The 14943-nt window shown below is 41.0% G+C and overlaps 1 protein-coding gene across 1 annotated transcript in view; it reads left to right on the plus strand.

The window, feature by feature from the left end:
• The window catches only part of HMCN1 (hemicentin 1), a 194130-nt gene that overhangs the window by 83147 nt on the left and 96040 nt on the right, over positions 1-14943 (plus strand). Inside the window, exons 22-30 of the mRNA XM_032192128.1 lie at positions 1340-1514; positions 3890-4017; positions 6651-6923; positions 7992-8087; positions 8502-8696; positions 9745-9875; positions 10544-10691; positions 11215-11341; positions 12220-12374. Of these exons, the coding sequence (XP_032048019.1) occupies positions 1340-1514; positions 3890-4017; positions 6651-6923; positions 7992-8087; positions 8502-8696; positions 9745-9875; positions 10544-10691; positions 11215-11341; positions 12220-12374 (1428 nt within the window). The remainder of the gene's footprint in view (positions 1-1339; positions 1515-3889; positions 4018-6650; positions 6924-7991; positions 8088-8501; positions 8697-9744; positions 9876-10543; positions 10692-11214; positions 11342-12219; positions 12375-14943) is intronic.

Consider the following 14943-nt stretch of genomic DNA (forward strand, 5'->3'; position numbering starts at 1 on the left):
CATCTCCCAGTATAGTAAAAAAATTTGACTTATTAGATTTGTGTTGCCAGATGTTTATGGCTTGTAGTTATTGATGCTGCAGTATAAGTCCATTCAGGTATTGGTTGCAAACTACTTATGCAATACAGACCTCAGCATGTACATGAACTGCATATATTGTTTGCTGTCCAGCTTTTTAGGTGGACAGTGCAGTCTTGCTGATATTTGTGGTGTTGCAGGTAGGCATCAGCCAGTGTCTGAGCTAACCAGGCACTATACATCAGCATTACAGTGATTTACAGCAGCAAGTCCAGTGCAGAAACATCTTTTTTTTATTTAAAAAAAAAAAAAAAAAAGGATTGTAATGTTATATACCTGATACAAGAAATAAACGTTAAATTTCATAGACAAGCTCAGGAAGTGCGGCCTAGATGAGTGGACAGTGAGGTGGATTGACAGTTGGCTGGATGGCAGAGCTCAGAGGGTTGTGCTTATTCGTGCAGTCTAGTTGGAGGTCTGTAGCTAGTGGTGTCCCCCAGGTATCAGTACTGGGTCCAGTGTTGTTCAACTTACTCATCAACGACCTGGACGATGGAATGGAGTGCACCCTCAGCAGGTTTGCTGACGACATCAAGCTGGGAGGAGTGGCTCATACCCCGGAGGGCTGTGCTGCCATTTAGAGGGGCCTCAACAGGCTGTAGAGGTGGGCTGTGAGGAACCTCATGAAGTTCAACAAGGGCAAGTGCAGGGTCCTGCACCTAGGGAGGAATAACCCCAAGCACCAGTACAGGCTGGTCGCTGACCTGCTGGAGAGCAGCTCTGCAGAGAGGGACCTGGGAGGTGGACAGCAATGTGCCCTCGTGGCCAAGAAGGCCAACGGTATCCTGGGTTGCATTTGGAAGAGTGTTGCCAGCAGGTCAAGGGAGGTGATCCTCCCCCTCTACTCAGCCCTGGTGAGGCCACTCCTGGAGTCTCTTTTTGGAGTTTCCTGAAAATCTCTTTTCAGTTGTGCTTAGTGACAGGATGAGAGGCAATGGGTACAAACTGAAGCGCAGGAGGTTCCAGCTGAATATGGCAGGGCATTCCCTTTCTGTGAGGGTGACAGAGCACTGGAACAGGTTGCCCAGAGAGGTTATGGAGTCTCCTTCTCTGGAGATATTCAAAACCCACCTGGGTGCCATCCTGTGTAATGTGCTCTAGGTGATCCAGCCTAGCAGGGGGGGTGGACTAGATGATATTCAGAGGTCTCTTCCAACCTCGGCCATTCTGTGATTCTGTAATCTGAAGTAAAATGGTATGGTGTTACATTTGTGCAAATATGTATATTCATTTTATCTACTTAACATGTTCCTTATTATAGTTAAACCTAGAGTGTCCAGGCCTGGAGACCAGCAAGGAAATGCATATGACGAACCCATAGATATCTCAGTAACTGCAGGGGAAGATGTCACCCTTCCATGTGAAGTAAAGAGCTTGCCACCTCCCATAATTACCTGGGCCAAAGAGATGCAGCTCATATCTCCGTTCTCTCCAAGGTAACAACGTTTGATGAAAACAAAAGAAAAAGGAAATTGCATCTAAGATACCAAGATTTTTGGAAGGGTATATAATTTCCAGTTGCTTAACAATCAATCGGAAAGTTTTAAGTTGTTTTCCAAGAGAACCCTGCTTTAATAAGTCTAAAAAAGCTCTTTCCCAAACTGAGTGTATGTCTTTCTGAAAGATGCTAAGACTGTATGTGATTGTATGGCTTCCATTCCAGCATATGTTTATATACAGAACTTCAGCATTTGCTCTGAAGTTTGCAATTTCAGGAGGCCAGGACAAAAGAGGATCCTGTAGTACGTGTACTATGGTGGTGTCCAGGTACTCACATAATCTATGCCTGATTTTAAATCTCTAAAAATCTGTTTTTCTTTTCTTAAAAACTTTGAATGTATGCTCAGGACAACAGTGTCTCTTATTAATATTAAGTCTGGTCTCTTACTAATATAAAGTCTGGGACCCCATCAGAATAGATAAACGTTTGGTAGTACTTACAAGGTCACTGTGCTTTGAATCCTAAACTCTTCATGTATTCTTGAAATGCTTATAAAAATGTTGAGTTTTTACAGATAGCCTTAGAAACTGTGGCATTGGGGATTGTCTTGTATATGTTGTGGGCTACGATGTTGGAGTTCTTCTGTACTATTTTAGTATGGTACAAAAAGAGAGGGAAAAGGGCAATTATTGGCTGTATGCACTCATTTTCAGTGCCAGGCACTCTCACAGGGTGTGTTAGTGCTTGCTAATTTCCAAGATACCTCAGAAGGTGTAAAGGCTATGCTGTGTCTGGAAACCAGGATATGGTAATGTTGCCAGGTGCACACTATAGCAATTGCGGTGCCTATTGCCCACTGTCTCTCAGTGATCCAAATGAAATGTTAAGGAATCATACAGACCTAAAAGTGAGCCAGACCTTGGCCTCAGATCCACCCATTCCAGTGAGTCTGTAACAGCCTTAGCAACAGATAGCTGCTGGGCAAGCAATTTATGTGGAAGAGGCTTGTGCACAGGGAGTTAATTTGGTGTTAATGCTCCATGTGGAATTTTCTGCTTAGTCCTGTGAGCAAATTGCTTGAATTAATGAATCTGCATTCTTGGTCCATTACTTGTCCTCATTTTACCTCAGGAGACATAGATAAATTAGGCTACTTGCTCACTGTGGAGAGATTCAAGTTGTCCAGAGTAGCAGCAGTCCAGCTCAGCTCATTCCATAAAATTGTTTACAGATGTCAGCAAAAGTTAAAGAATTAGTCCAAACAAAATTGTTTGAGACCACCCAAAGTTGATGTTAGAAAAGTGACCAAAAGAAAAATGAAAGCAGAAATAAAGGAACTTCTATCAGAAAGCAAATATAATAAATGGACAAAGTAATGGAAGGTAAGTTACCCCTGTAGTTGTATCTTTTGGGGTTATTAAAAAAAAATTGGAAAAATAGGGACAACAGAGGAGGAATCATAATATCAGACAGATATGGGTGGCCTGGATGAAGTGCATTTCACTTTCCATTCATCTCTGCAGCTTGTTACAATCTCCAAATCAACCATGTATACCCATATAATAACGTTGTCCTGATTAGAGGGTTGCCAGAGAAGGGAAGATGGGTGATACCACAAATTCCCACCAACTTTGCCTAAATTCTGCATATAACTTTGAGTGCTAATTACTTCCTGCTAATTCTTAGCTGTCATTTTTTCTTCCCTCCTGTTTTTTTTTTTCTCTATTTCTTTTAACTTCTGCAGAAGACTTTGGCTTAGCTGGCCAAGACTGTATTTTGTAATGTTGCAAGCCTGTGACCACAGCTATAGTAAAAATCAGTGCTATGTGGTTAATTATTTAGTCAAGAATAGTGACAAATTCTATAAACACCAGAACTGGCAGTTTTGAGTCAGAGTACTCTCTCCAGAACACACACGTTCTCATCCCCCACCCACTGTCTTTAACACCATAACATCTTTAAGACCTTGATGAAGTAGAATCAAGCTGTTTAACCCAAACATTCTGATCCTGCTAACATGGGATGAGCATAAATTTGTGATGGGGTGGGGCGAAGAGCTCCAATTCTCTACCTGATTTTTTTTTTTTCTATTTCTAGAAATAAGACAGGTTTGAATATCTCCTGTACGTAGCTAGAACCAAATTTTGTAATTTGGATCTTATATTTTAGATATTTGCTGTGTATTCTAAATGTAATGGCTCAGTAAAGAGTTAGAATAAATGAATAAGTCACAGTTTAGTAATATGGCACAGCTCAGTGTGCTGTGTAGAATAGTGTTATTATAGATCATTGCAATCAGTTATGTGTAAGTAGAGGTCATTCACCTTTCAGTACATGTTTATACAGTGTATCTGCTTCTTATTTTTCCAGACACACTTACCTTCCCTCAGGGTCAATGAAGATCAGTGAGACACAAATTTCAGACGGTGGAATGTATTTCTGTGTAGCCACAAATATTGCTGGGAATGTGACTCAGTCAGTGAAGCTAAGTGTACATGGTAAGTTTTAAGTGAAAGGATGATCATCTGGAATTTTCCATATGGAATTTAGCATCATGTGGAGATCTTGAAACATTTTTTGCTTATGTACATTAAATGCTAACAACCTGTGTATTTTCTGGTCATATTATCTTCATATGCAAATGGTTGGTATTGATTATATGAAATGAAATCATTGTATACACACATACTACCTAAAAATGTATATGTATATACATATATGTACACCTTCCTTTAATGTTACTTAGACTCAAGGAAGAATTATAGTTATACAGGACATTTGACTCTACTTAAGTCAGACAGACGAGCTTTAAGAACTGAAAACTTTTGTTCTAATGAACTTGCATGTTCTCTGTGCAAGAAGTTTCTCAGAAGTAAGTCTGCAAACAGACTTTCTGGCTGAGAATAGCAAAGCTGCTCGAGGCTTGCAGATGCCAAGTTCCCAACAACTTGACAGGAATTACATATCCAAACTCTGTTAGCAGTGCATATCTAAGTTTGCTTGCACACTGGCTTTAGTGGTAGATAAACCAGCGTGCAGCTGTATCTCCTATGGGTAGGCAGTTGCTGCTGTCTCCTGCTGTGTGCATATGCATTCTGTACCCGCCTTTTCATACTAATACCTTAGCCCATCTTACCATCCTTTCTCTGTTCAAACAAGAACCCACCTTTCTGCCCCTCACTGAAGGTTTCTAGTCTCTCTTGCTCAAGCCAGGACCTGTGCCCCCTTCACTCCCCTTCTTACCATAAGTCATCAAATTCTCACACCCTTGTCTCCTGCTCTCTCTGTGGTGGGACCCCAGCCACAGTCTCTTAACTGCCTATGTAGTCACACATTGTTAGCTCTATGCTCCTATTTATTCCTCCTCACCTGCATCAGACAGAAGCACAGGTTGTGCAAGTATACCTGCTGCAAATGCTAAAGTACAGAGGAGAGCAGGTGCTGGAACCGTGGCCTGGCACAGCACAGACAAAGCTGATCTATCATTGTGGTTCATGTAGAGTTTGGAAGTGTTGTTGCCAGTGCCCGTTGCCAGCACACATCTTTGAAGTGGATCACATACCACAAATGTACCAGCTTGGAACTCATGCCCTCAGCAGTTCTGAAAACTTCAACTACACTAATTCAGTTCCAATGACTGTAACAGACTACTGTCTGGTTTTCTGTAGAGAGAGGTCTCATATCAGTGCACATCTTTGTTTATCTGTAACTGTACATTAACAGACAGTCTGAAAAAATGGCACTTGTAATTATTTCTATCTGGATAGGCTGCACCGATGGGCTGAGGTCAACTGCATGAAGTTCAACAAGGCCAAGTGCCGGGTCCTGCACCTGGGGCGCAATAACCCCAAGCAGAGCTACAGACTGGGAGAGGAATGGTTGGAGAGCTGCCAGGCAGAGAAGGACCTGGGAGTGATGGTGGATAGTCGGCTGAATATGAGCCAGCAGTGTGCTCAGGTGGCCAAGAAGGCCAAGAGCATCCTGGCTGGCATAAGAAACAGTGTGACCAGCAGGGCTAGGGAGGTGATCGTCCCCCTGTACTCAGCTCTGGTGAGGCCGCACCTCGAGTACTGTGTTCAGTTTTGGGCCCCTCGCTACAAGAAGGACATGGAGATGCTTGAGTGGGTTCAGAGAAGGGCGACGAAGCTGGTGAGGGGCCTGGAGAACAAGTCCTACGAGGAGCGGCTGAGGGAGCTGGGCTTGTTCAGCCTGGAGAAGAGGAGGCTCAGGGGCGACCTTATCGCTCTCTATGGGTACCTCAAGGGAGGCTGTAGCAAGGTGGGGGTTGGTCTGTTCTCCCACGTGCCTGGTGACAGGACGAGGGGGAATGGGCTTAAGTTGCGCCAGGGGAATTTTAGGTTAGATTTTAGGAAGAACTTCTTCACTGAAAGGGTTGTGAGGCACTGGAATAGGCTGCCCAGGGAAGTGGTGGAGTCACCATCCCTGGAAGTCTTCAAAAGACGTTTAGATGTAGAGCTTAGGGAAATGGTTTAGTGGGGACTGTTAGCATTAGGTCAGAGATTGGACTCGATGACCTTGAGGTCTCTTCCAACCTAGAAAATTCTGTGATTCTGTGATTCTATTTCAGACATTCTTTATAAGTCTTTTTATTGTCAATGATCCTTAGAAAGGAAAACATTGCAGCAAAAGAGTTAAGTCAGACTTGTATTATTTCTTGGGACCAGCAAAATCTTCTCCAGTCATACTTTATCTCCTTGTCTGAACTTGTGTTTGGAAGCATACAAAGATAAGGGATTAGGGGAAGGAAATGAGAATGTCAAAGGGGAACTGTAATTAACTTTATCATAAAAGCTTTTGATTTTTTTTGTTGTTGTGAAGAGTCAGTACCCATAATTTTTCAAATGTGCTCGATATAATGAGCTTTAACTACTCATGCAAGTAATGCAGTAGAATTTGAAATGTAGCTTCTCCAGATAAGTTTAGCAATAAGTGATTGTACCTCCTATCTGTAGAGGACGTGCAGTTCTGCTTTTTTTTAGTCACTTGGAATTGTGTTTCATTGAATAAGAATGGATGTTGTCTAAAATGACAAGGAGAAGAATTTCCTTCAAGAATGATCTCATACATCATTTTCTTCACTTAAGTGGACTTAACTTGTCGTCTTGCATAGTTCCTCCAAAGATACAGCGTGGGCCTCGGGTTATGAAAGTCCAAGCTGGCCACAGAGTTGACATACCCTGCAGTGCCCAGGGGATCCCTCCGCCAACAGTCACCTGGTTCAGAGGCAGAAGTGCTGTGCTGATAGACGGCAGGCAGTTCACCCGCGGCCTGGATGGAGCTCTGAGCATCAACAACATCCAGCTTCCTGATGCTGGAATCTACAAGTGTGTTGCTAGTAATGCAGTGGGCAGCGACACATCAGAGATAACATTACAAGTTCAAGGTATTTCTGCTAGGGTCATAATCTTGCCTCTTGCCCTGTCTGAATATAATGTCATGCCAGTGCTGTCTGGTTTATTTTTTGGAGGACAGTGCCCTTTGCTGTCGACAGTTACATAATATAAAATCCAAACCTGTTTTAGATGTTGTTATGTTCTGATATTAATTAAGGAAAATTAGAGTAGGCACACAGTTTTCGCAGAGTTAGCAGAAATAAGAAACTCAAAATATATTACTTTTTTTTTTTTTTTTTTTTAACTTAAAGGTACTTACAGTTTGTTTGTTTGGTACTAGATAATTAAAACCAGATTTCAGTATGGGAAACCTCCTTTTAAAATATTCTTTGTGTGTTCACATCTCACATTTTCACAGATTATTTCTGAATATCAGAGCCTGATAGCATAGCTTTAAGTGGAATTAGAGTTTTGCTGAAATAAACTGAAAGAAGAGCTCTGTCAGACAGTATGCTTTTAAAATGGTGATGGGGCAACAATGGTTATGTGCCAATTTAAATATATTCTGTAACTCATCACTTGATCGGATGACATACAGCAGTGTAGCATGACTGACTTAAGCAGGCAGTATTTCTCCTTCATAATAGTTTAAAGGCAACATTCTGATGCATTGGATTAGAGCTGCTGGGAACTGCTCATTACGAACAACAAAGAACTGCCAGTAACTTTATTTAATTGTAAACAATATTCTTTGTGTAGTCTTAGTCCACACACAAGCTTAAAATGAGATGTAAGAACAAAGGATGGAAGGAATACTAAGTGGCATGGGAAAGAATTTATCTAATATTTTTCAGAATTTGCAGAAACGTTGTCTCTGCCTTCAAAACAAATATAGTGGATTTTAGAATCAATTTCAATCAAACTGGAAAGTTTCTTTGTACTGCTTGCTTCCTAAATACTCCTCTTGAAGTCAAAACTTCTTGTAGTATGCTATGTCACTGCAGGTTATTGGAATCTGACCTTGTGTGACTAAGACTTAAAGGGTAGGAGTTGCCAGACTTTATTTTCACACTTGGAAGCAGAGGTCAAAAAATTTTGAAAATCTGATTTTCTTTCAGAGTCACCTACTATAGATGATCTTGACCCTCCATACAATCGTCCTTTTCAAGAAAGAGTAGCAAATCAACGCATTGCATTCCCATGTCCAGCAAGAGGTGTGTATCATTATTAATTCTTCCAGTGACAAAAGTATCCTTTTCTGCTGACCACTGATGATCACTAAGTTTCTCTGTATTCCCTGTCATGGTAAAAATGTACAATATACACAGTGTTTTGCATGTATACTTTATATGGAAAATTCAAACTAACAGTTATTAAAACAACCACTGCATATAGAAACTCTGGAAAAAGTCCTTTCTAGCTAACACGGAAGTTAGAATGTTTAGCACTAAGATTTTTTTATGTTACCATCATACTGTAACAGTAGGGGCTTCCTGTAAATTAGAAGGCTCATGGCCTCCCTCTGGATTGTGCTTGCCAGCAAGACTTCCAGCAAGCAATAGTAATTATTTGAATCCCTCTTACTCTGAGCTAAGTGAACTATTGAAGTTTCTCGTGTTTCTCATTAGGTACTCCAAAGCCTGTCATCAAATGGCTACATAACGGAAGAGAGCTGACAGGCAGTGAACCAGGAATTTCAATTCTGGAGAATGGCACACTGCTGGTCATAGCTTCTGTAACACCTTCTGATAATGGAGAGTATATCTGTGTGGCAACCAATGAAGCTGGAAACACAGAAAGAAAATATAACCTGAAAGTTCATGGTAAATAATAAGTACGACTAGTGAGAAACTGTTTTGGAAGAGCATCTTCTGTTTCATTGTTGGAAATTGTGTGTTCCAAACCTGCCCATGTGCAGTTAATTCATTTAAAAAAAAAAAAAAAATGAATCTGAGTACTCATATTTCTACAATTCTGTTACACTTCATGTATTTTCTATTATTTCTCTTTACTGTAACGTATACAAAACATGTTTGTTTTGCTCAAAGAGTTAGGTGAGTCTCATTTGTAAAGAGCTCTGGTTATAGTTGATAACTTTAATACAAGTAACAAGTGAAGACTTTTTGCACTGTAAAAATTAAAGTTTGGGTGGTCTGCATTTTCAAGCATAAATATGAGATAAGTTATTTGTCAGAATGAGTGTAGAATAGAAGACTTGTTCCTGACATTTTTCTTTCCCAATCCTAATTGCAAAATAAAAAATCTATAGATGGCTGTGAGGTATGTTTTTATATGCTACACTTTGCTTCTTACAGAGTGTTTTTTTTTTTCCAGCCCTGTTCACTTCCCCCGTGAGCTCTGATGCCCAAGCAGGATTATATCTTTTTGTGAGAAATGTAGGAATTCCATCATGTGCCAGCAGGGCCTTGTCAGTGAGATTTGAATTTTCTAATCTACCACATAGGACCATTCTCTTTGTACTCATAGTGAGATAAGTGATGTGTAAATACTATTGGAGATGACTAGAGCAATGAAGAGGAAAGATGACTCTAGGGAGTCCAACTTCCTTTATATGTTGAGCAAATAATGTGACATCTTACAGATTATTATTTTAAAATACTGCTGATGATTATGTTTCAGTGGATTTCACTGGGAGTCTGTTATAGGATAAGAGAAGAGTCTGTTCTTTGAGAAAGAGAAGAAAGGACATAGGGAGATATGTCCAGAGCCAAAAGGGAAACAGAAACATCAGGGAGGGAATGAAAAGTGTCTGAGAAATGTAGAAGATAGAAGTCCATGACTTAGGGAAAGGATGAAGTGGGAAATCACTGGATTAAAAGACTTATTACGTGATTTTGAACTTTCTCGTAGTTCCTCCTGAAATTAGAGATCAAGAAAAGGTGACAAATACATCTGTAGTTGTTAATCATCCTGTAAGTCTCTTTTGTGAAGTGTCTGGTAACCCCTTCCCAATCATCTCCTGGTATAAAGAAGACACCCAGGTAGGTACTATTAAGCTAATTGAAGTAACCATAGCCATTAACAGTTTCAGAATATTTTGTGTTGATTTTGAGTTCTTGGTATTAGATCTCATTTAAAGTAAATACGTGTATGTGCTTGTATGTATATTTAAACTGCACTAAGAACACTCACACAAAGACAGATGAATATGACTAATCCATTAATTCATCTATTCAACAAATCAAAAATAAACTCTTTTTTTAAGATTTCACTAGAAATTAACCTTAGCAATTTCCCAGTGCTATAGATGACAGACTTGTAGGGGGGACCAGTAATAGTATTTTCTTTATTCTGTAGTTGGAGAAATGAGATTTCTTGGAGGTGATTTGAATTCCTCAGGATTATCCTAGGGTCCTGTGCTTCTACTCATAGCTGATAAGTGAGTTTAAATGAAGAGAGACCTCTTTATGCAACTTCATAACTAAACATTACTGATAAACAAAGAATTTTGTTGGTTTTCTCGCCCTCTATTTTGTTAAGCTACAAGTCATATTGGTTAGATTGCAGAAACCGAGGAGATTATTGCTGTAACTGAAAAGGGAAATAGGCTATCCTTAGATTGAAATTACCATTTTATTGTAAAAAAATAAAATAAAATAAAATCTGGCTGATGTAACTTGGATCACATAATATCTTGGGTTCTTTTAAGGTTGTGGAAAGCAGTGCTCTCCAGATTTTGCACAACGGGAAGATACTGAAGCTCCTTAAAGCTGCTACTGGTGATGCTGGACAATATTCATGCAAAGCCATAAATGTAGCAGGAAGTTCTGAGAAACTCTTTAACCTAGATATACTAGGTTAGTGTTTTTTGTTGTTGTTGTTCTTTTGTGTGTGTGTGTTCTTTTTTTAATAAGATGGTGATCTCAAAAACAATTGATATTTAAGAAGCCAGTAAATTTCAAAATATTATTAAAAAAAAAAAAAAAAAAAAGTTCTTTCTCTCACTGTCCATTAAGTATTGGCTGCTGAAGCACTCTTCATGATGGCTTATGAATACTTAAAATTTGCCATTTTCACAGTAGCAGAGACAAAATGCTGTTTTTCATTTCTGGATTTTGGTCTTTAATACTTTATTTTGTATTTTTGGGGTACTGTGCTCCATGATACAAAGGAGTTTTATTCTGTGCAGTTCAGCAGCACAAATGTGGAAACGCATGTGGTAGTAGAAGTGATGTTGTGAACTAGCACGTGTAGTTTTGCAGTGTAAACAAAAGTTGTTTCAAGGGACTAGTATGACTCACTACTAATACATTTATTCCAGTTTCATAGCTTACCTTTCCTATTTAAATGTTCTTACTGTAACATTTTGTCTTTTTAAAGTTCCACCAAGTATAATAGGTGCTGACACCCCCAGTGAAATTGCAGTCATCCTTAACCAGGAAATCAGCCTGGAATGTAGAGCCAAAGGCTTTCCTTTTCCTGATATTCACTGGTTCAAAGATGGCAAGTAAGTATATCATTGCTTTTGTGGTGTATGTCTAGGTTATTCCTTCCTTAGAACACAGAGGAAAAAGGTGCAATGTATCAGCAAGCCATGCTTTTACCTACATAATGTTGAGTTGTTATGACTGGATACAGTTTTTGGTAGTGACATGGAAAGTACTTTAATCAAAAGTTAGCATTCTGCTTTTCTTTGTGAACTGTCCCATTACGCAGGCACTTGCAGAGCATATTTGCAGTATAGGAAGCTGGACAATACATGAACCAAGATAGATGTAACCATTTCTTTGAGTTTATGCTATTTGGATTATTTGAAATGTGCTTTGTTGGCATAATTTTTTTAATTGGTAGACAGTAACAATGTCAAACAATTTTCTAGCTGGTGCCTTGTGCCACTAAAGGTTTTAGAACAGTTTTTGCCTGCATGTTTCAATTCTTCATCTCATCTTCCAGGATGAATTTAAAACAATATAGTTCAGTATAGGCATTGGGTATTACTCATTCTGACATGATATGAGATTAATATGTTGATACTTTGATCTAGTAAACATGGACATTTTGTTATCGGCAAAGGACCATCATGACCTAATAATTAGAAAAGGAAACTGAGATCCAGAGTAGGACTCTGGCTCTGATGCTGATATTCTGGATGACCTGCATAAAGTACCTTTGTGTTTTGGTTTATTCTGAAAACTAAGCATCAAAATAATTATAATAGTTTGCCTCTTTACAGTGTTTCTTCAGATGAATAGTGTTGCTAGTGCTAAATGATACTCTTTAATACAATTACTGCCATGAAGGGACCCCTTGTTATTATTGTCAGTTTAAATTGATGTTGAAAGGATGGGGTCAGAGTTCTGTGAAGTGAAATAATCTCTATTCCAGGCCATTGTTCTTGGGTGATCCGAATGTTGAGCTTCTGGACAAAGATCAAGTTCTACACATACGGAGTGCTCGAAGGATTGACAAAGGTCGTTACCAGTGTAGTGCCACTAATACTGCTGGCAAACAAGTGAAGGAGATAAAGCTGATCATCCATGGTAAGTTTACAGAATGCATGATCCTAGAAGGTATTTCAATTTTGCACATAAGATTTCTATTTTGAATGGAGATGCTCAAACATATAAATTAATTATCCAGGAATAAACTAAATTCAGTGCAAAAATACAAGGCAAAGTGCAAAACCAGTAAGAATCAGACCCAATAGGATTTGAAACAGAATGGTCCAGAAGATCTTCAGGTAGTGTGGTGTGTCATCTCTCTCTAGCTGGTGTAAACTGAATAATAAAGGAAGAATAAGGGAAGAAGCACTAGCAGTGGGTAACTATGTTAACATTATTTTAAGAACTTTAAAGCACAATGAGTGTGCTTTTTTATTTTTACTAATAGCCAAGTCTTTGCATGGGGAATAGGCTTGTGATTAATTCCTGTGATCAAAACACAAAAGTTTTAGGTAAATGGAAAATAAAAAGTTGGGAGAAAAGGAAGGGAAAAATTAATGAAAGCAGAAAGGAGTTTTTGAAAGAAGACTTGAAGGAGAAGTGAAAGGAGACAAGAACAGTTTTTCCATTTGGAAGACAAAGAGCACATGAAAGCCCAGTCATACCTGAAAACTGCAAGCATACAGTGCTTGCAGAAATGATGGGGGAAACAAATGCAGGAATCTATAGTTACGATTAAACTATTAAGTCCAGAGTGTAAATTGTGTGAATCTGCATGAGCCCTCAAGTTGATGGGTGATTCCTTGTTAGCTGTAGATTTGCTTCTGAAGCTGTTGCATCTTTTGTGCTGATATCTGAAATTCACAGAATCACAGAACTGTAGGGGTTGGAAGGGACCGCAAAAGATCATCGGGTCCAACCCCCCTGCCAAAGCAGGTTCCTCAGAGCAGGCTGCTCAGGTAGGCATCCAGACAGGCCTTGAACATCTCCAGAGAAGGAGACTCCACAACCTCCCTAGGCAGTCTGTTCCAATGCTCCATCACCCTCACCATGAAGAAGTTCTTTCGCATGTCAGTGCGGAACTTCCTGTGCTCTAACTTGCAGCCATTGCCCCTTGTCCTATCCCCACAAACCACTGAGAAGAGGTTGGCTACATCCTTCTGTCCCCCACCCCTCAGATATTTATATACAATGAGGAGATCCCCTCTCAGTCTTCTCTTCTCCAGGCTGAACAGACCCAGGTCTCTCAGCCTTTCTTCATAAGGAAGATGCTCCAGGCCCCGTATCATCTTTGTTGCCCTCCACTGGACTCTTTCCAGGAGATCCCTGTCTTTCTTGTACTGGGGAGCCCAGAACTGGACACAGTACTCCAGGTGAGGCCTGACCAGGGCAGAGTAGAGGGGGAGGATCATCTCCCTTGACCTGCTGGCCACGTTCCTTTTAATGCACGCCAGGATCCCATTAGCCCTCTTGGCCACAAGGGCACAGTGCTGGCTCATGGTCAACCTGTCATCCACCAGGACCCCAGGTCCTTTTCGTCAGAGCTCCTCTCCGGCAGGTCGTCCCCCAGCCTGTACTGATACATGTGGTTGTTCCTTCCCAGGTGCAGGACTCTACACTTGCTCTTATTAAATCTCATTTGGTTTCTTCCTGCCCATCTCTCCAGCCGGTCCAGGTCTCACTGAATGGCAGCACAGCCTTCTGGTGTGTCAGCCACTCTCCCCGGCTTTGTGTTATTGGCGTTCTTGCTGAGGGCAGACACTATTCCCTCATCCAGGTCGTTGATAAAGATGCTGAACAAGACCAGACTGAGCACCGACCCCTGGGGAACACCGCTAGTCACAGGCCTCCAGCCAGACTCTGCTCCGTTTATCACCACCCTCTGAGCTCAGCCAGTCAGCCAGTTCTCAACCCACCTTGCCGTCCACTCCTCTATCCCACACTTTCTCAGCTTTGCATGGGAGACAGTATCAAAAGCCTTGCTAAAGTCAAGGTAGATGACATCCACTGCTCTCCCCCCATCTACTCAGCTGGTGATGCCATCATAGAAGGCAACGAGGTTGGTCGAGCACAACTTCCCCTTGGTGAATCCATGCTGACTACTCCTCATAACCTTCTTCTCTTCCAATTGCTTGGACATGGCATCCAGAACAAGCTGCTCCAATACCTTTCCAGACACAAAGGTGAGACTGACTGGCCTGTAGTTTCCCAGATTCTCCTTCCTGCCCTTCTTGAAGACCGGAGTGACGTTGGCTATCCTCCGGTCTTCAGGCACCTCACCTGTTCTCCAGGACCTTTCAAAGATGATAGAGAACGGTTTGGCGATCACATCTGCCAGCTCCCTTAGCACACGTGGATGCATCCCATCGGGATCCATGGATTTGTGTGCGTTGAGCCTACTCAAATGCTCCCGAACCACTCCCACGTCCACCAGGGGGAGCCCTCCATTTCCCAGACCCTTTGTCCTATTGCCAGTCCCCAGTCACCAGGACTCTTTGCTCTTTTTTTGTGGCACAGGTTACAATGCGGTGCTTCATCTGGCCCTGATCCTTATGTTTTGCACTTCCCCCAATCTTGACTCTCTTCTTGGGGTTGCTTCCCAGGTTTGGACTACTGTCCAGATCCTCAGCCTCTTCCGCGACCTCCCTGAGAGCCTCAAATCTATTTC

The sequence above is a fragment of the Aythya fuligula genome, chromosome 8 (assembly GCF_009819795.1).
Source record: "Aythya fuligula isolate bAytFul2 chromosome 8, bAytFul2.pri, whole genome shotgun sequence".
Taxonomy (NCBI): Eukaryota; Metazoa; Chordata; class Aves; order Anseriformes; family Anatidae; genus Aythya; species Aythya fuligula.